This window comes from Trachurus japonicus, chromosome 17, assembly GCF_045865225.1.
Source record: "Trachurus japonicus isolate A0001 chromosome 17, Traja_1.0".
Taxonomy (NCBI): Eukaryota; Metazoa; Chordata; class Actinopteri; order Carangiformes; family Carangidae; genus Trachurus; species Trachurus japonicus.
Genome location: NC_140923.1, coordinates 35,182,757 through 35,203,122, shown reverse-complemented (window position 1 = coordinate 35,203,122; position 20,366 = coordinate 35,182,757). Strand labels below are relative to the sequence as shown.

The 20,366-nt window shown below is 41.0% G+C and overlaps 1 protein-coding gene across 1 annotated transcript in view; it reads right to left on the bottom strand.

Moving 5' to 3' along the window:
- obscnb (obscurin, cytoskeletal calmodulin and titin-interacting RhoGEF b) overlaps window positions 1-20,366 on the bottom strand; it is a 57,049-nt gene that overhangs the window by 15,780 nt on the left and 20,903 nt on the right. Inside the window, exons 34-60 of the mRNA XM_085805639.1 lie at window positions 19,862-20,128; window positions 19,499-19,765; window positions 19,004-19,270; window positions 18,162-18,428; window positions 17,292-17,558; window positions 16,416-16,682; window positions 15,604-15,870; window positions 15,100-15,366; window positions 14,607-14,873; window positions 13,736-13,810; window positions 13,102-13,176; window positions 12,698-12,784; window positions 12,050-12,124; window positions 11,659-11,733; window positions 11,034-11,108; window positions 10,156-10,251; window positions 9,514-9,585; window positions 8,861-8,941; window positions 7,753-8,019; window positions 7,331-7,597; window positions 6,665-6,931; window positions 5,888-6,157; window positions 4,836-5,102; window positions 4,035-4,313; window positions 3,391-3,648; window positions 2,874-3,140; window positions 2,456-2,728 (exon numbers count right to left, since the gene is read on the bottom strand). Of these exons, the coding sequence (XP_085661765.1) occupies window positions 2,456-2,728; window positions 2,874-3,140; window positions 3,391-3,648; window positions 4,035-4,313; window positions 4,836-5,102; window positions 5,888-6,157; window positions 6,665-6,931; window positions 7,331-7,597; window positions 7,753-8,019; window positions 8,861-8,941; window positions 9,514-9,585; window positions 10,156-10,251; window positions 11,034-11,108; window positions 11,659-11,733; window positions 12,050-12,124; window positions 12,698-12,784; window positions 13,102-13,176; window positions 13,736-13,810; window positions 14,607-14,873; window positions 15,100-15,366; window positions 15,604-15,870; window positions 16,416-16,682; window positions 17,292-17,558; window positions 18,162-18,428; window positions 19,004-19,270; window positions 19,499-19,765; window positions 19,862-20,128 (5,529 nt within the window). The remainder of the gene's footprint in view (window positions 1-2,455; window positions 2,729-2,873; window positions 3,141-3,390; window positions 3,649-4,034; window positions 4,314-4,835; window positions 5,103-5,887; window positions 6,158-6,664; window positions 6,932-7,330; window positions 7,598-7,752; window positions 8,020-8,860; window positions 8,942-9,513; window positions 9,586-10,155; window positions 10,252-11,033; window positions 11,109-11,658; window positions 11,734-12,049; window positions 12,125-12,697; window positions 12,785-13,101; window positions 13,177-13,735; window positions 13,811-14,606; window positions 14,874-15,099; window positions 15,367-15,603; window positions 15,871-16,415; window positions 16,683-17,291; window positions 17,559-18,161; window positions 18,429-19,003; window positions 19,271-19,498; window positions 19,766-19,861; window positions 20,129-20,366) is intronic.

The window sequence follows — 20,366 nt, the reverse complement described above, 5'->3', positions numbered from 1 at the left end:
GGTACAGTATCTTAATGTATATTTTAATGTCCACTGTGACCACTATATTGTCCTTAGTCAGCATCCAGGGGGTCAAAAAGCCCAACTGTCAAGGTTCAGGGTAACGGTCACAAGGGGAGCTGGCGGGTAATGGTAGGGAAGAGTATGATGAGTGGACAGAAATGTCAAGCTCAAGGTTGGCGTATGGGGTTTTAGTGCTTGAAGGTTAAGGGCAGGGTTGGATGGAGCAGTAGAGCTGGAACATGAGTAATCAACAGCAGGCCTGCATGGGTGGGTGGAGCAGCACTTTACTGGCACAACATTTTTCGTCTTTTTTCAGTTGTTCACCACAGAGGTTACAATACAACTTGGATAAAACATGACCAAAACCAAGTCTTCTGTGTGTTATTCGCTGACTCCAATCGGCAAATAACAATCACTGACTATTAACATTTCCAAGGGATTCAATTGGGGCTGAACAGTTTCTCATATAATAATCACGATAATGCTTTTAAGATTTGACACCTCAAGAGTGCCTGGCTTAGAACAACAAAAATAGGATTCCTAAATAATTTCCAGCATTCTTCTGTTAGCTGGTGTCTCCTTCCCAAAGACAGTCGCAGATGCAGATGCACGCCAGAGTATGATAGCATCTATATGACTTGGCTATACCTGCAACAGCAGTCAGAACACAGAGTAGTGTTTTCACTGAGATGAGCAGAGCTTAATCAATCTTCAATCAGGCCTAAATCATAAAGGGCCATATGGGTCAAAAAAAGAAACAGCAGCAAGATGTTGGAGGATGAGACATGAAACATTGGGCATCAGTGGACAAATAGAAACACCCTCCTTCGCCACAAAGAATGCTAGTCTGAACAATAAAGACTGATCAAGTTGTTAGGTAAACTGCTGGTGGTAACAATAAGGACTAGAGAAATAAAGTCAAGGTGTTTGTCAGGCGAGATACATGAGTTGTTGTATAGAGCTTCACTGTTGATCAGTTGTGTTGGTGTGTAAAGTTTTGCTGTGGTCAATGTTCAGAGGGAGTTCTACCTAGCACTCAACACTTTATAACTTCATTAACAAAGGTGCTATATAAATAGAGTTTATTATTATTACTCAAGGAACATGACCAATGCAAAGAAACCACAAACACCAAATACTTAAAAGGCACTATGAACAGTTGACTACTGAGAAGCAGTTTATGTAACCAACCGAGTACAATTGTTGTGTGGATGGTATATATTGTATATTGTGGGTAAAACCACTGACTGTGGATGGGCAATGTTGAAGTATATATTCTTCTAGGAATTTTGCAGTTCTGTTTATTTTTAAAGACAAAAAAGGGTCACCTTATTTTGAGCTGATTTATAATACTGAAAAAATTATTGTGATCTGAAAAGTGAGAAACATAATCGTGATTATCATATTATCATTTCAGCAGCCCAAAATACAGCAGGTTGTAAAGACTACAAAAGCCTGTCTCCTGGCTTCCACTCCGGGAGACAACTCTGAGTCAAAATAACAGGTTTTTGCTTTAGGAGCTATTGTTAAAGTTTTGCAATAATTATATAGCCAGCATCAGCACGAACAGCTGTTTAGTAACCTGTCTTACCAAAAGCTTTAGTCATCATTGTGTTTCCAGGACAGGAGGTTAAAATACAAGCATCACTACTTCTTTGGGGCAGACTGCACAGTGACTTGGTATCGGAAAGTGACGAAACAGTCCAACTGGCCGGAGCTAGCTGGTAAGCCAATTCAGCAGAAAAAAATGAAGAGCAACATATAGAAGCGAAACAAGGGGGTTGCTTTCCACTGCAGGAAGCAGCTCTTGACGTGTAAAGGAAAGAAGCTTGATGCAGAATTTTTCTTCCATTTTCAATTACTAAACAGCTGTTGCTGCTAACTGCTAATACAGCAATAGCAAAATTTACAAATAGCACCTTTAAAAGGAATGGCTGATCATTTCTGATCACTGGCACATTTAGCCAAAAAGTTCTGTTTTGGTTTAGATGTTTCTCTGCTCTACTCTGATAAAACTTTTCTGTGGTGCTGCACCCAGCTGTACATTTTGGCTTTATCAAAGCAGATGGCGAAGGATTCTACTGCTACTGTTGTTATTATTGTGAATATTATCAATGACGTGAGAAACAATGCTGCTCATGCATGATGAAGCACTGAAATATCAAATGTCAACTATTACTCTATTTTATGAACCTAGACTTTTTTTATGCAACCCTGCAGAAAACAATAATAATTTATTGAATATTTACTCATATATAGGAATATCTAAACTTAAAAAAAAAAAAAAAGTATACTTTTATCATTAAGTAGAAAACAGACAATTTTAGCCTCCAGTTCAAAAGAACTAATTATTGTGTTAAAACTTCAAATGGTAGGCGTAAAATGCTGCAGGGTCTAAACCGAGATGCTGCTTTTATCACAGTCTCTAGTGGTTATTTTTGTGACATAATACCTTTGACTAAGAGCTTGGCAGTTGCTGTTAAACTTCCAGCTTTGAACGTGACAGTGCCAGAGTCATCTGTGGCCAGGTTCTTTAAGGTGAGTGTGTGGATGTGGCCCTGACTCAGCCCTATCTCACTAGAGGGGCTGTTCTCCAGCAAGGTGCCATCCAGCCACCACTGCACCTTTCCAGGTGCCCTACCAGACAGCTGACAGGAGAAGGTTGCCCATTCCCCAACAAAGACGTCGATGGTCTTAAGACCAGAAACAATGAAGACTTCTTTCGCTGTTGAGTAAAAAAATACAAATATGTACACATTGAGCCTTACTCAATGTTTGCATTGTACTCACTTGAATGAGAAAGCAACATGACATCAAGACAAAAAAAAGTACAATCCAGAACAAACGCATCAGTATTGAAGGGAGGCTACCTTGCACTGCCAAAGAAGCTGTAGTGAGCTGGTCTCCTGCATCACAGGTGTAGTAGCCACTGTCTTCAGGTTCCAGGTTGCGTATACACAGCTCTCGAATGCACCTTTCCTGCCTCATCTCATACTTTTTACCGGCTTGGAGGACCATGCCTCCTTTCCGCCACTCAACACGAACACCTGGCTTAGACAGCTCGCAGCGCAGGGTGACATCATCACCCTCTATTGCGTCCTCGTTCTTTAGCTCTTTCTGGAAGAACACTGGAGCACCTGGTGAGAATTTAAAATGGGAGAATTGCATCAGATGTTGAGATGAAAACGTCTGGCATCAGATAGTTGAAATGATGAGCATCTCAGAGGGAATTAAGATGTGATGAGATGCCAGACTGGGTGTATGGTTGACTGAAGTGGAGGTCCAAGAATATTTCAGTTGTCCATTTCAATCCTATTTTGGTTGAGTCTTCAATTTGATCAAATGGAAAAAGCCTCTTTTTTTTTTAGAAGTGGTTTCATTCTTTACCTTCCACAGTCAAGGTGACATCACACTTTGCATCTCCAGTGTCACAGGTGTATGTTCCTGAATCCCCAGGTAGCACGTTGTGGATACGAAGCTCATGGAATGCTCCCGTCTTCCGCAGGTCATACTTAAGGCCCGCTTGGATGGCCACATTGTCTCTGGACCAGGTGACGGTGGCCTTCGGGTCAGAGATGGTGCAGGCCAGAGTGACAGTTTGATTCTCGACTGCCACGGTGTTTTGCGGCTTTTCTAATATTAGCACTGTAAAAACGGGAAACCCCAAACTAAATTTAATAGCAGTAGCAATTAAATGCAGTCTTTCTCTTTTCTTTACAGCCCTGGCATAAACTATGTACATTAATACATAAATGCATGCACTACTTATTGCATACTCTCAGAGGTATATCCAGAGTCATTTGATTAGGTAAGTAGTTAAAACATTCCATCTTTAACTAACTAACTGACTAAATTAAGTGGTTTACCTGCTTTAGTTATGATATTTGTGTTAGTACGGTATGTTGGGAGAATTTCTTTTAATAGCATACCCTATAAAATAAATGCAAAGATTAGCTGAGACAAAGCTGTTTAGTAGTCGATGGAGATGGATGTGAGAAAAAATCGGAAGAAAACCATGTCTTCTCCTTTACCTTTGGGTTTCTCCTCCACCACCAGACACACAACACTCTTCTCTTCTCCCACTACAAAGGCAACGTCTCCTGATTCGTCTGTGGTTACCATCTTCAGGACCAATCGGTGCACTTTCCCGTGGCTGCTCATTTGATTCAGATCATTATTCTGGAGGAGGTTGTCTCCAAGCCACCATTCTCCATTTACCACACCTGAATGTGACAGCTCAACCTCAAAGACAGCGTCCTGCCCAGTTGTCACCGTAAGATCGCAGAGTTCTCGGATGATGCGCACACGCTCTGAGGGTGAATGGGATGATGGTCAGTGATTAGACTTCAGCAAAGCTTCCAGAAGGCATCACTATGAGACGCTTATTCATCATCAGGAATCCAATTGTTTCCCTCCTTAATTCCTCAATTCTCAAGTTTGAGCTGAGGGTCATGGATGTAGTACTATACCATGTGCCATTTCTTAAGACAACTGATTTCACTAGCATTTGATTTTATCAATTTATTTCAAATAAATGATATCTAAAATGAAACCAAAAATGTAATATTTCCTGAATACCTAACTTAATTGTAAAAACTCCAACCTCGTTACAGTGCAGAAAAGATGGCGTCAACATAAGATCATTTATAACTAAAACTCAAATTTCATTCCAGAACTATGAAAACCCCTAAACTGTGAAAACCAAGAGAATAAAAAGCTGAGTACAGGACATGATCCAGGTCTTGGGAATGGAGTGGATGGATGTTAAATGAACTTCAGGAAGGATGAAGATGCGTGGAGACTAAAGATAGATGAGATGAATGCGCTGTTACCTTTCACTTTCAGGGTGGCAGTGCTTTTCTTGGTGCCTGTGTCACTGCTATACTCTCCACTATCCTCCACTGTCAGCTTGTGTATGACCAGAGTGTGAGTGGTAGCTCTCTGCTCCATTGTGTACTTCTCCCCATCGGTGAGCACAGTTGAGCCCTTCCACCAGGTAACCTTGCAGTCAGGGCTCGATGTCTCACAGGACAGGGTGGCTTTGCCTCCTTCGGTGACCTCTTGACTTTCCAGGTCCTTCTTGAATAACACTGGTGCAGCTGTTAGAAACACCATTATTGATTAGGATAATTTATCTCTAATTTTCTAAGGCACACATGACCGCTACAAAACACATCAGAACACTCAGAAGTCATTATTTATACTCACAATTTCAATAACTGTACAATTGAGAAGCGGAAAACAACACATTAAAAAAAAACACTAGTTAACCCATTCTTGGCGCACTTGAACGTATTTTAATAGCCACTAATAGCCTGAATTAAAAAATCAGAGAAAATATAAAGAAAAAAGAAAAATATTACTGCGCAGTTATCATTTTAAGACACTTAATTGACACCAAAAGTTATGGAAGTACATTTGGTTTTGTCGGGGGGCCATGGAAAAATAAGAGAAATAGAAGGATGCAACTAATTGAGTTTAAGTTTTTTTAAGTTATCTGAAGTGTATAGTAAAATAAAGTAATTCAAGTGTAATGCATATGATACAAGAAACATATTGATCAGCATGACCAATATGTAATTTCAATAGGTTTAAATGGAAAAGGGAAACATTGTGAGTTTAAATTCAATGAATGGTCATGCATCTACATCTCGTATGAACAAGAAAGTGAGATGAAAGTCAACAGAAAGTGAAAGACAGACCTTTAGGAAATCACAAGCATCCCGAGAGTTGGGATGCTTTGTAGGATGGTTTTAATAATGATAGAAAGTAGGTGTCCAACAAGAAAGATGACAGAGAACAAATTAACTGGACAAGTCCAAATGTCACTGCAGAGGCAGCAGTTTCTTGTCTTGAGAAGTAAAGTGTGGAACATTTTTCTTACCTCTTACTGTTAGAGAAGCAGTTGATGTGTGATTTCCCACTGTGAAAGTGACTGTCCCTGAATCAGCTGTGGTGACACCTCTGAGGGTGAGGCTGTGTACTCGACCCTCAGTCCTGATTAAATTCATTTCATTATTCTGTAGTGGGACATCCTGGAGTTTCCACTGGGCCAGAGGTGCCTCCTCATGAGAAACCAGACACTGAAAGTGGACGTCTTCACCTTCATACACCATGCAGCTTTCCAAGAATTTTAGGATGGTAACGTTGACCTCTGTTTGGCAAATACATTTCAGCAGAATAGTTAGACACTTCTTGCGAATATCTTGACAGAGATATTGCAGAAATTGTAAAGCTTGTGATCGAAGTGTGATAAAAGCTGTGAAGATTTATGTTAAACTGTTATTATAAGCAGTACTAGGTCAAGAGAAACAGAGAAGAGTGTGTTAATTTTTGTGAAGAAAGATCAGAAATGGGCACAAATTATGAGATGGTGAGATCAGTAAGCAAGCTCAACCAAAAAGTGTTTGTGTGGATAATTACAAGTGCTTTTGAAAATGGTGGAGAGCAAAACAAGAACACACTGGGGATGAGAAATCATTCTTCAATCAAAAACACCCCACACAGGGTTTCCACATGAAAGGATGATGCCCTTCACACTCAAGTGTGGCTTTGTGAGAAGACAATCAACGAGAGTGTGAGTGGAGTGATGAAGGACACTCAGAAAGTTGTGAGTCCAGAGAATGTGAGAAAAGGACAGTTGTAAAGAATCAGACCGTACCCTGCACAGTGAGGACAGCTGAAGTCCTTTGGCTGCCTGTATCACAGGAATATTCTCCTGAGTCGGCTGCCTGCAGTTTATAGATGACAAGCTCGACTACAGTTCCTTCCTGTTTCAGTTGATACTTGCTGCTGGATTGAAGCATACGGTCACCACACCTCCAGATCACATTGGCACCTGGTTTTGTGGTCTCACAGCGAAGACTACCAATTTCCCCTGCCTGTATTTCAAGGTTTTGCAGCTGGGTTTTGAAAAGGACAGGCTGAGCTACAGAGGTAGGAAATTAAGGAAATGAGGAAAAAGAAATTAGGACAACAAAGAACAGATAAAACTACATTTGAGGTCAAAAGTAAATGGCAGCTTTGTCTCTTAGTTTCAAGACCTAAAGGCAAGTCAAATCCCAAATTTACTGTACTAGGCCTCCTATGTTTTTGGTTTTCATAACGTATCAACAACTAACATAATTGAGGTCATAGCTTCTAGTATCTTATACTGCATATTTTGTGAAATACAATGTATTTGCAGTAATAAAAATGTCAGGTCCTATCCAGTAATTCATGTCTAGTATAAGAGGGCCCCTCAATAATGACTCAGTCTATTGTCCAAGTCTTTTAAACAGGCAACTCAAGTGTCTTAACTGCAAACAGCAGTCTCTATCAGGCATACCCTTGACAGTTAGTTGTGCGGTGGTTTGATGGTCACCAGTGTCACATGTGTAACTCCCAGAGTCCTCCGGTTCCACATTATGGATTATTAGTGTGGCAAGTTCTCCTGTCTCTCTAATTTCATACTTGGCACAAGGACAAAGACCAAGTTCTCCTTTCCTCCACTCCAGAGGAACACCAGGTTTAGAGAGCTCACACTGTAGGGTGACACTGTCACCCTCATCAGCTGTCAGGCTTTCCAGCTTTTTTATGAATACGACTGGGGCAGCTAATGGGTGAGAAAAAAGATTCTGATTCGTATCTACAGTGCAAGTTCAAGATTTGTGATGAAGAAATACAGTGAAATAGAGAAGAATGAGTCAACAAATGAAATGAAAGACTTCAAGACAGACGTATGAGATGACGACATGGTCTCCATCCTACCATTTACTGAAAGACAGGCCGAGCTTATTGTGTCCTCTGAACAGCACGAGTAGTTTCCTGTGTCTCCAGGTGCCAAATCACAAATGTGGAGTTCATGACTGAACCCTGTTTGTTTCATCTGGTATTTTTCTCCAAAACTCAGGACTTGAGTTCCTTTCTTCCATTCGACAACAAGTCCAGGTTTAGAAAGCTCACAATGCAGAGTAACACTGCCTCCTTCCTCAGCCTGCTGGTTCTCTAGCTCTCGAGTGACTATGACCGGAAGAGCTGAGGATTGAATACATAAAACAAGGTGTTGATGTGTACCTGTTAAAACTCAGAGGCTTTCAGATTGGATGCCAAATGCTACATAAACTACAGTATGCTGTGTATAAAATATGATCCATTTTAACTTACCTGATCAAGCTAATTTTTTTGATAAAAAGCAGTACAGCAAAAATAGAAAAGGAAAAAAAGAAAAATGTATGAGTGTTTTAACATGTAGATTCAAACAGAACATCCACAAAATACAGAGGCACAGCCAATAATCCCTGCTCCCATCCAAACAGATGGGCATCTAAGGGTTTATCAAATCTGTCAAACTCAACTCTTAATTATTCCTCTCTGGGGATAAGGATCCAGGATACAACAAATAAGATATTCACAAATCAATATAAAATCAACAATAAGCGAGAATAAATATACAGCATACACAGCCCACATAGAGACCTTTAAGGTCACTTCTCAAACACCAAGACTTTGAAACACTGCAGGTGTAATCAATGCAAATAGATCCTATCTGATGTGGTGAACACATCACACCACAGAGGCAACAATAATACTGGCAACAACAAAAAAAACACCACCAACAGTGAAATCGACAGCGAGCTACTGATTGACTGCCAACACGCTATTTCCAACTCATCAGCCAAGAGAACAAATGAGCCAAATTGTTGACAAATCCCTCAAGACACAACATTGTCAAATCTTAACAGTCTGGATGTGTAGCATATGCTCTCACAGCATGTGTTTGGCAAAATCCCAGCATACAAAAAAAAAGCTCTAAAGACCCCCATTCACACTCATTACAAGTGTACTCTTGGAGTGTCTTTCTAAAACTACCACATACCTTTAACTGTCTGTTTGGAGTCCTGCTTCTCAGGTTCAACTTTGGAGGTCACTGCTGAAACTGGTGACTCATCTGCTGCAACTGAAGTTATTTATAGACATATTATAATATAGATTTTACTTCAACTTACATAAATCTGTACCAACAGAGCGAACAATGCTACAAATCAAAAGCAATGTGCCACGCAGACTTCAAAGCTACAATTTCCGAGATATTGACATCCTTATATAGAGCAACAGAACGATGGCAGTGACAAAATTGTCATGCAACATGTGAAAAAGGAATAGACAGTGCCATGACCAAGATCATTTTCTCAAACACCAGATAACAGACTGCAGTGGACAAAGGACAAAGTACATAGCAGCAGCCAAAAATCAAAACAGTATACCACCTTCTCTATATTCACATTTTGACATTCTGAAAACCAGACTTTAAAAACTGATTTTACTCTCAGTTATTTTCGTTCATTACCAACCCATCAGAGCAACGTACATAAGCTACAGCCGACCAAATGACAAGCTCAATACACAATAGAAAGTAGAGAGCATCCACAGTCCAAGAACACCTGTATTTGGCAACACAAAGCAAGAGGGATGTGGCAGGAAACAATGAGAAAGCAAGGAAGCCAAGACAGAGTTCAAATCCTTGCATACCTTCTCCTGGCCCCTTGGTCTCCTTTTTCTGGGTGTCTTGTTTGACAGATATTCCAGGATGAATCTTCTTAGCTAAGACAAAACATGGCATTGAACTCAAAATCTTACATAGATGAGTGCTGTAACCCGAAGACAACTGTTAACCAGAGACAGTAGCACACACGCTCATTGTCTACCACTAAAGTAAGAGTGGAAAGCAATCAAAATCAATAAAGCTACAAGCAAAAAACAAAACAAAAAACAACTAAAGCTGCAGTGCTCTCTCATAGATTGTCCAACATAGAGCACTAATCCATACCAGGCCAGCGCCATAAACACATAACATCAATATGATCCATAGTCAACACAGACCTGCAGTAACAAGGTATTAAAAAAACTAAACAAAAAACAGTGTTTGCAACAAAATGGAATTTACATAATAGCAACATAGAGCTAATAAAAAATCACAACCTTCTTTATACTTTTCAAACATTCAAACAAGTAACACAACAAGCTGCACAGATCGTTAAGCCAAACTGAGCTGCCAACTGTCCCTGTAATTGCCAATTCTAAATTGTGTATTTCTTCAAACCTGAAATCATACCAAACATCAACGCTGATAGACATCACAGTCAAAAGCCGTGCAAATATGTGCCTCATTACCTTCACCTCCCACTTTCAGCTGTTGTGAATCTCTCTGAGTCTCCTGTTTGAGGAGGTGGTGGTCAGGAGTCTGTCCAGTGGTTTGCAGAGTGACCGCTATGAAATACACAATATTTCTGCATGTAATAACTCAATGTTACAATCAATTAATTTTAAAGGTCAGAAAAGCACCAGATGAAAAAAAAAACATGTATCTAGCCTCCATGCACCACAGTTACCCAAAGGCCGAAAAAATCCACATGTGCCTTGACTGAAATGTTTCTTGAGACAATAGAAACACAAGCACCCAAAACGACAAAGACAAACGTCATTTAACAGAGGAAATGCAGCCACATTTATCAGCAGGCACATGTAATTGCACATTGTATGTTAAAACTAGAATTACTCACAGTTTTACGCACCCAGGAAAACAGTTTTTGTGTTCTTGCGATATTGCATTCACAAGGACAAAACTGTGTTTTGTGAGGTCAATGTGACCTTTAACCGTTGACAGCAAAAACTGAATCAGTGAATGTTTGTGCCAAATCTGAAGTTCAGTTGAGGTGTTACTGAGATATTGTCCACAAAGATCATGGGACGCATGGATGGACAGACAACTCAAATAAATTATGCCTCCAGCTCTGGCTTTTGCTGGTACTGAGTCATAAAAAATATAGGTATGGTAACCATATGTAACCAATCTGTCAAGCAACGAGACACAATTTAAGACAGATCATGAGCCAATAGGTTTCTGTCTTGTATCATCAGCATCCATGACTCAGCCAGTTTAGCAATTTTAGCTTCATTTTTTTTTTACAAAGTACTGCATTGCAGACACGGATTAATTACAAATGCACATGTACTATGAAAACAAACAAAGCCAATAATCCACAAATTACCTTCTACTGTTTCATATATCTCCTGCCTGTTGAGTTTGTCTTTAGCAGCAATGGATGAAACTTCAAGGGTCTTGGCTGAAAATATCACATGGAAATAGAATGAAATGCTACATAAAGTGCAGCAACCACGGACACTGGCAGACAAACGGCATTCGATATTGACACCTGAGCACAGCCTGAATAATCCTCAATCTTCTCAAACCACACAAACATTATGTAAACAACAGTGGCCCATGCTGCACACAAGTCAGCTGTGCAGACAGAAACTCCACCCAGCAAACAACATTATCAAACTATCATCATGCTATGGACGCAGCTGACACGAAAACAAAGGGTTCTTATTTCTTCGTTCTTCTATTTTTTACACATAACGCAAACACACAGTGGGAAAGACTGACATGAAAATTCAGATACAATTCCATTATCAGACTGATAATTTGGTACACCGGAAGCAAACCACAAACTAAAACATCTGCTAAACGCCACAGGTACACGTATAAGCAACAAGGTGCAGGCCCAACTCAGGGACAGCCTGCACATGACAACACAGAGGCCATTGTCAAGATAGACAGAGCACATAAAGCTGTCAAAGTCAAACCGACGTATTGCCATGTTTCTTCCATACCTTCCACCGTTCCTTTGGTTTCCTGCTTTTCAGATTCCAGCACATTAGCTGAAGGAGGAGCTGACACCTTCACAGCTAAGAGAAAACAACTTCATTCAAAATGTAACATAATCAATCCAGAAACTTTTACCACGTTGAGTAAATGTTGCCATACAAAATGGCTCAGAATTTGTAAATTATATCAAATGAGAGGAATCAGCGAGGACCATGACACAATGTAAAACAGATCATGGGCCAATAAGTGTCTTTCTTGTATCATCAGTCCGCATCCAAGAACCAGACAGTTTTGCAAATTTAACTTCATTTTTACAAAGTACTACATTGCAGACACAGATAAATTACAAATGCACATTGCACATGGACTATGAAAACAAACAAGTCTACAAATTACCTTCTACTTTTTCATATATCTCCTGCCTGTTGAGTTTGTCTTTAGCAGCAATGGATGAAACTTCAAGGGTCTTGGCTGAAAATATCACATGGATATAGAATGAAATGCTACATAAAGTGCAAAGGCAGCAACCAGAGACACTGGCAGACAAACAGCATTCGATATTGACACCTGAGCACAGCCTGAATAATCCTCAATCTTCTCAAACCACACAAACATAATGTAAACAACAGAGACCCATGCTGCACACAAGTCAGCTGTGCAGACAGAAACTCCACCCAGCAAACTCCAACATTATCAAACTATCATCATGCTATGGACGCAGCTGACACGAATACAAAGGATTCTTATTTCTTCGTCTTTCTATTTTTTACACATATTGCAAAAACACAGTCGGGAAGACTGTCGTAACAATTCAGATTCAATCACACTATAAGACAGATGCAGCATTTGATACATTGGAACCAAACCACAAACTAAAACATCTGCTAAATGGGGGAGAAACAATACACAGGTACACGTATGAGCAACAAGGTGCAGGCCCAACTCAGGGACAGCCTGCACATGACAACACAAAGGCCATTGTCAAGATAGACAGAGCACATAAAGCTGAAGTCAAACCGACGTATTGCCATGTTTCTTCCATACCTTCCACCGTTCCTTTGGCTTCCTGCCTTTCAGATTCCAGCACATTAGCTGAAGGAGGAGCTGAAGGAGGAGCTGACACCTTTGCAGCTAAGAGAAAACAACTTCATTCAAAATGTAACATAATCAATCCAGAAACTTTTGCCACGTTGAGTAAATGTTGCCATACAAAATGGCTCAGAATTTGTAAATTATATCAAATGAGAGGAATCAGCGAGGACCATGACACAATGTAAAACAGATCATGGGCCAATAAGTTTCTTTCTTGTATCATCAGTCCGCATCCAAGACCCAGACAGTTTTGCAATTTTAGTTTCATTTTTACGAAGTACTGCATTGCAGAAACGGATACATTACAAATGCACATGGACTATGAAAATAAACAAAGCCAATAATCCACAAATTACCTTCTACTGTTTCATATATCTCCTGCCTGTTGAGTTTGTCTTTAGCAGCAATGGATGAAACTTCAAGGGTCTTGGCTGAAAATATCACATGGAAATCGAATTAAATGCTACATAAAGTGCAAAGGCAGCAACCAGAGACACTGGCAGACAAACAGCATTCGATATTGACACCTGAGCACAGCCTGAATAATCCTCAATCTTCTTAAACCACACAAACATTATGTAAACAACAGAGACCCATGCTGCACACAAGTCAGCTGTGCAGACAGAAACTCCACCCAGCAAACTCCAACATTATCAAACTATCATCATGCTATGGACGCAGCTGACACGAAAACAAAGGATTCTTATTTCTTCGTCCTTCTATTTTTTACACATATTGCAAACACACAGAGGAAAGACTGACATGAAAATTCAGATACAAGCCCATTATCAGACTGATCCAGCATTTGGTACACCGGAAGCAATCCCCAAACAAAAATATTTGCTAAACGCCACAGGGACACGTATACGCAACAAGGTGCAGGCCCAACTCAGGGACAGCCTGCACATGACAACACAAAGGCCATTGTCAAGATAGACAGAGCACATAAAGCTGAAGTCAAACCGACGTATTGCCATGTTCCTTCCATACCTTCCACCGTTCCTTTGGCTTCCTGCCTTTCAGATTCCAGCACATTAGCTGAAGGAGGAGCTGACACCTTCACAGCTAAGAGAAAACAACTTCATTCAAAATGTATCCAGAAAACCTTACCATGATCAGCAAATACTGCCTCAGAATTTGTAAATTATGCCAATGAGAGGAATCAGTGAGGACCATGACACAAATGGTGACTCCAATAAAACACAAAGACCAATTTCACAACTAACAAAACAAACAAACAAAAAAATCATGTAAGACTCAAAAAAGAACAGCAACAAGTGAGGTCAAAAAAGATTAAAAAGGAAAGAAAAGAGTGTAACCGTGATATTACAGCCAGTTTCTTGGCTGCATCCTTCTTCGGCTTGTTTTCTCAAATAAAGAGTATGAAAAAAAGAAAAAGCGAAAGAAGTGATGAAAAATCTTCAGAAGAAAATTTAAATGTAACGAAAGCAAAACGAGCAATGGCATCCAACCTGCTGACTGACCACAATGTTGGGGAAACATGTGATGAATCTAATATACACATATACATTCACAATGAAAGCTGACCTCTTATAGGACAGCAAAAACCAGACAACAACAAAAAACAAAGAAATACTGACACATTTCTCACCAAAAGTGCTCCAAGATTATAAGATTAAAGTGTAATACAAATACCTTTCCTATCAATTCAACATAACATAACATTGTCTGAAGTAACTTGTGCATGAACAATTCACTACCTGCAGAGGCATGGGTAAAAATATTGGAACAGAAAATTGAGGACATTGAGGTTAATTTTCCAACATGAATGAACAACATGTAACATTATATTTCCAACATATTAACATATCATCAAGGTTCAAATCACTTATCCTCCTACCCTTTATCTTGAGGCTGGCAGAGGTCTTCTCGTCTCCACACACACAGCTGTAGTCTCCACTGTCTTCTGGCACCACCTTGTTGATCAGGAGTTCATTCACAGAGGCTTTCTGCTTCATCTGGTACTTTTCTCCAGACTTCAGGACCTGCATTCCCTTCTTCCACTCCACTGGGACTCCGGATTTAGAGAGCTCACACTGCAGAGTAACACTGGCTCCCTCCTCGGCCTCCTGGCTCTCCAACTTGTGCTTGAAGGTCACTGGTTGGGCTGAGCATTTGTTAGTTGGTTAGTGATCAGTGGCAGGTCATAAGATATAATATACACAGAATAATTGCTAAAAAAAACAACAACTATAAAAGGCAAGCACAGATCATTTGCAAGTCCGGAAAACATTAAGAGTCCCAACCATGTCTAAATCTGTACAAAGAGGGAGCAGTTACTGTCTTTCAAAAAAACGTTACTCAAACGGACTATTTGAAAATCCTCTTCCTACCCTTGATCTTGAGGCTAGCTGAGGTCTTCTCGTCTCCACACACACAGCTGTAGTCTCCACTGTCTTCTGGCACCACCTTGTTGATCAGGAGTTCATTCACAGAGGCTTTCTGCTTCATCTGGTACTTTTCTCCAGACTTCAGGACCTGTGTTCCCTTCTTCCACTCCACTGGGACTCCAGGTTTAGAGAGCTCACACTGCAGAGTAACGCTGGCTCCCTCCTCAGCCTCCTGGCTCTCCAACTTGTGTTTGAAGGTCACTGGTTGGGCTGAGCATTTTAAGTTGGTTAGTATTCAGCGGCATGCCATAACAAAAACTATTTTTAAAATGTGGATATAAAAATAGTACAAAATCAAATGGAAAACACAAAAGCCAAGCATTGGCAATTTTCTAGCTATGAAGCCATTAATACTCCTCAGAACACTTATCTAAATATCTGTACATAAAAAAGCTGTGCTATTTAAAATTGCTATTTAAACGGACTATTTGAAAATCCTCTTCCTACCCTTTATCTTGAGGCTGGCTGAGGTCTTCTCGTCTCCACAAACACAGCTGTAGTCTCCACTGTCTTCTGGCACCACCTTGTTGATCAGGAGTTCATTCACAGAGGCTTTCTGCTTCATCTGGTACTTTTCTCCAGACTTCAGGACCTGTGTTCCCTTCTTCCACTCCACTGGGACTCCAGGTTTAGAGAGCTCACACTGCAGAGTAACGCTGGCTCCCTCCTCAGCCTCCTGGCTCTCCAACTTGTGTTTGAAGATGACTGGTTGGGCTGAGCATTTTTAGTTGGTTAGTGATCAGAGTCATATCATGACACAAAACAAAATAATTCTCACTTATATGCTGTTTCTGTCAATGTTGTCAGACAACAGAATAAGTTTGATATTGTGCCTGAAACACGATCCACTGCTGCTTCACCTCTCTGTCACTCACTAGATACAAGATACAACATTATGTTGCAACTCTCTTCTTCCTCTTCTGCTTCTATAAGTCTAGCAACAAATATTCTCAACTGGCAACACTGGAGGCCATTATCGCCATCCCAGTAGATGTTCATGACAATACATTCTGAAAGTGCATCAGCCGATGTAGAAACTAAAACTCAGTCATGTAGCATTTGCCTGACCAATCATGGAACTATGATCACTCAACTCTATCACTCACTGAGTCAGTCAGTCAGTCATGGACATTCACAATTGTATGGTGGTCCTGTTGTTGCAATCGAGCCAAAAACAGACAGAACACAAACACTAACAAGACTCCACAAGGTTTTCCAAAAACAGTCCATGGGCAAACTCTTAAACATCCTTTCCCTACCCTTTATCTTGAGGCTGGCTGAGGTCTTCTCGTCTCCACAAACACAGCTGTAGTCTCCACTGTCTTCTGGCACCACCTTGTTGATCAGGAGTTCATTCACAGAGGCTTTCTGCTTCATCTGGTACTTTTCTCCAGACTTCAGGACCTGCGTTCCCTTCTTCCACTCCACTGGGACTCCAGGTTTAGAGAGCTCACACTGCAGAGTAACGCTGGCTCCCTCCTCACCCTCCTGGCTCTCCAACTTGTGTTTGAAGGTCACTGGTTGGGCTGAGCATTTTTAGTTGGTTAGTGATCAGAGTCATTTCATGGCACAAAATAAGTAAAAATTTGTGCTCATTTGTGTGTTTTTACTGTTTAACGTTGTCAGACAAAAGCAGAAGTTTGAAATTATGTCTGAAGCATGGCCTATTGCTGCTCCGCCTCTCTGCCACTCACTGAACAGGGTAGATGCAAGGTACGACATTATATTGCAACTCTCTTCTTCCTCTTCTGCCTCTATAAATCTAGCAACACATTAAATCGGCAACACTGCAGACCATTAACTCCACCCTAGTAGAAGCTGTTTGTGAAATGTACTCAAAAAGTGCATCAGCCAATGTAGAAACTAAAACTCAGTCACGTAGCATTTGCCTGACCAATCGTGGAACTATGATCACTCAACTCTATCACTCACTGAGTCAGTCAGTCAGTCAGTCATGGACATCTCACAATTATAGGGTGGTCCTGCTGTTGCAGTCGATCCAAAAACAGACACAGAACACAAACACTGACAAGACTCCACAATAAAATGTGTTTACATAAGTCCACATACAATGTGGGATGTAAGGTTTCCCATAAACACTCCATGGGCCAATTCTTTAAAAATCTTCCTCCTACCCTTTATCTTGAGGCTGGCTGAGGTCTTCTCGTCTCCACAAACACAGCTGTAGTCTCCACTGTCTTCTGGCACCACCTTGTTGATCAGGAGTTCATTCACAGAGGCTTTCTGCTTCATCTGGTACTTTTCTCCAGACTTCAGGACCTGCGTTCCCTTCTTCCACTCCACTGGGACTCCAGGTTTAGAGAGCTCACACTGCAGAGTAACGCTGGCTCCCTCCTCACCCTCCTGGCTCTCCAACTTGTGTTTGAAGGTCACTGGTTGGGCTGAGCATTTTTAGTTGGTTAGTTATCAGAGTCATTTCATGGCACAAAATAAGTAAAAATTTGTGCTCATTTGTGTGTTTTTACTGTTTAACGTTGTCAGACAAAAGCAGAAGTTTGAAATTATCTCTGAAGCATGGCCTATTGCTGCTCCGCCTCTCTGCCACTCACTGAACAGGGTAGATGCAAGGTACGACATTATATTGCAACTCTCTTCTTCCTCTTTTGCCTCTATAAATCTAGCAACACATTAAATCGGCAACACTGCAGACCATTAACTCCACCCTAGTAGAAGCTGTTTGTGAAATGTACTCAAAAAGTGCATCAGCCAATGTAGAAACTAAAACTCAGTCACGTAGCATTTGCCTGACCAATCGTGGAACTATGATCACTCAACTCTATCACTCACTGAGTCAGTCAGTCAGTCATGGACATTCACAATTATAGGGTGGTCCTGCTGTTGCAATCAAGCCAAAAACAGACACAGAACGCAAACACTTATAAGACTCCACAATAAAATGTGTTAACATAAGTCCACATAAAATGTGGTAAACAAGGTTTTCCAAAAATAGTCCATGGGCAAACTCTTAAACATCCTCTTCCTACCCTTGATCTTGAGGTTGGCTGAGGTCTTCTCGTCTCCACACACACAGTTGTAGTCTCCGCTGTCTTCTGGCACCACTTTGTTGATCAGGAGTTCATTCACAGAGGCTTTCTGCTTCATCTGGTACTTTTCTCCGGACTTCAGGACCTGCGTTCCCTTCTTCCACTCCACTGGGACTCCGGGTTTAGAGAGCTCACACTGCAGAGTAACGCTGGCTCCCTCCTCGGCCTCCTGGCTCTCCAACTTGTGTTTGAAGGTCACTGGTTGGGCTGAGCATTTTTAGTTGTTAGTGATCAGTGTCATATCATGGCACAAGATAAGTACAAATGTGTGCTCATTTATGTGTTTTTACTATTTAACCATGAAGCAGAAGTTTGAAACTGTCTCTGAAGCATGGCCTATTGCTGCTCCGCCTCTCTGCCACTCACTGAACAGGGTAGATGCAAGGTATCCTTGTCTGCCTCTCTAAATTTAGCGACACGTTAAATCAGCAACACTGCAGACCATTAACTCCATCCTAGTAGAAGCTGTTTGTGAAATGTACTCAAAAAGTGCATCAGCCAATGTAGAAACTAAAACTCAGTCACGTAGCATTTGCCTGACCAATCGTGGAACTATGATCACTCAACTCTATCACTCACTGAGTCAGTCAGTCAGTCAGTCATGGACATCTCACAATTATAGGGTGGTCCTGCTATTGCAGTCGATCCAAAAACAGACACAGAACACAAACACTGACAAGACTCCACAATAAAATGTGTTTACATAAGTCCACATACAATGTGGGATGTAAGGTTTCCCATAAACACTCCATGGGCCAATTCTTTAAAAATCTTCCTCCTACCCTTTATCTTGAGGCTGGCTGAGGTCTTCTCGTCTCCACACACACAGTTGTAGTCTCCACTGTCTTCTGGCACCACCTTGTTGATCAGGAGTTCATTCACAGAGGCTTTCTGCTTCATCTGGTACTTTTCTCCAGACTTCAGGACCTGCGTTCCCTTCTTCCACTCCACTGGGACTCCAGGTTTAGAGAGCTCACACTGCAGAGTAACACTGGCTCCCTCCTCAGCCTCCTGGCTCTCCAACTTGTGCTTGAAGGTCACTGGTTGGGCTGAGCATTTGTTAGTTGGTTAGCAGTCAGTGGCAGGCCAAAACATAAAATATACACAGAAAATTAAAAAACAAAAAACAAAAAAAAACAACTATAAAAGGTAAGCACAGATAATTTGTAAGTCCAGAAAACATAAAGAGTCCCAACCATGTCTAAATCTGTACAAAGAGGGAGCAGTTGTTGTGAGAAATGTTACTCAAACGGACTATTTGAAAATCCTCTTCCTACCCTTGATCTTGAGGCTGGCTGAGGTCTTCTCGTCTCCACACACACAGCTGTAGTCTCCACTGTCTTCTGGCACCACCTTGTTGATCAGGAGTTCATTCACAGAGGCGTTCTGCTTCATCTGGTACTTTTCTCCAGACTTCAGGACCTGCGTTCCCTTCTTCCACTCCACTGGGACTCCAGGTTTAGAGAGCTCACACTGCAGAGTAACGCTGGCTCCCTCTTCAGCCTCCTGGCTCTTCAGCTTCTGTGTGAAAGCCGGCGGCAATGCTGTACAAGGTAAGACAAGCAGTAAATAATCACTTGATTTCTCTAACTATAAAACTTTTCCAGAACACTTCAGAAAAACACTTCATGAATCCATACCATTGACTTTCACAGTTGCAGATGTCTTCTGATCACCACAGACACACAAGTACTCTCCACTGTCTTCAACTTTCAAATTCTTTATTAGAAGTTCCAAACGGGTGTCCTTCTGCTTCATTTCATACTTCTCTCCAGCTTTGAGGATTTCAGAGCCTTTCTTCCACTGAAAGTCGGTTGCAGGTTTTGATAAATTGCAAGAAAGTGTCACACTCTCCCCTTCTTTTTTATCCTGGTTCTTCAGTTTTTCTTTAAAATTGGCTGGCAGGGCTAAAATAAAGGGGACAATGATTTGATTATATAAAACAGGGTGTTGCATGTTGTTGGGTTGTGATGGAGGATGGAAAATGATGAGAAGCGAAGATGCTGGATGATGACATGCTCCTGTTGTCCACCAGTAGTCTTCAGAACCCAAACATTTCTCTACTGTAGGTTGAACTGGTGCTCCTTTTAATGAACAATCTCTCTCACTACAATACTACAGGAAGAAATCCTTTTTCAGATGCAC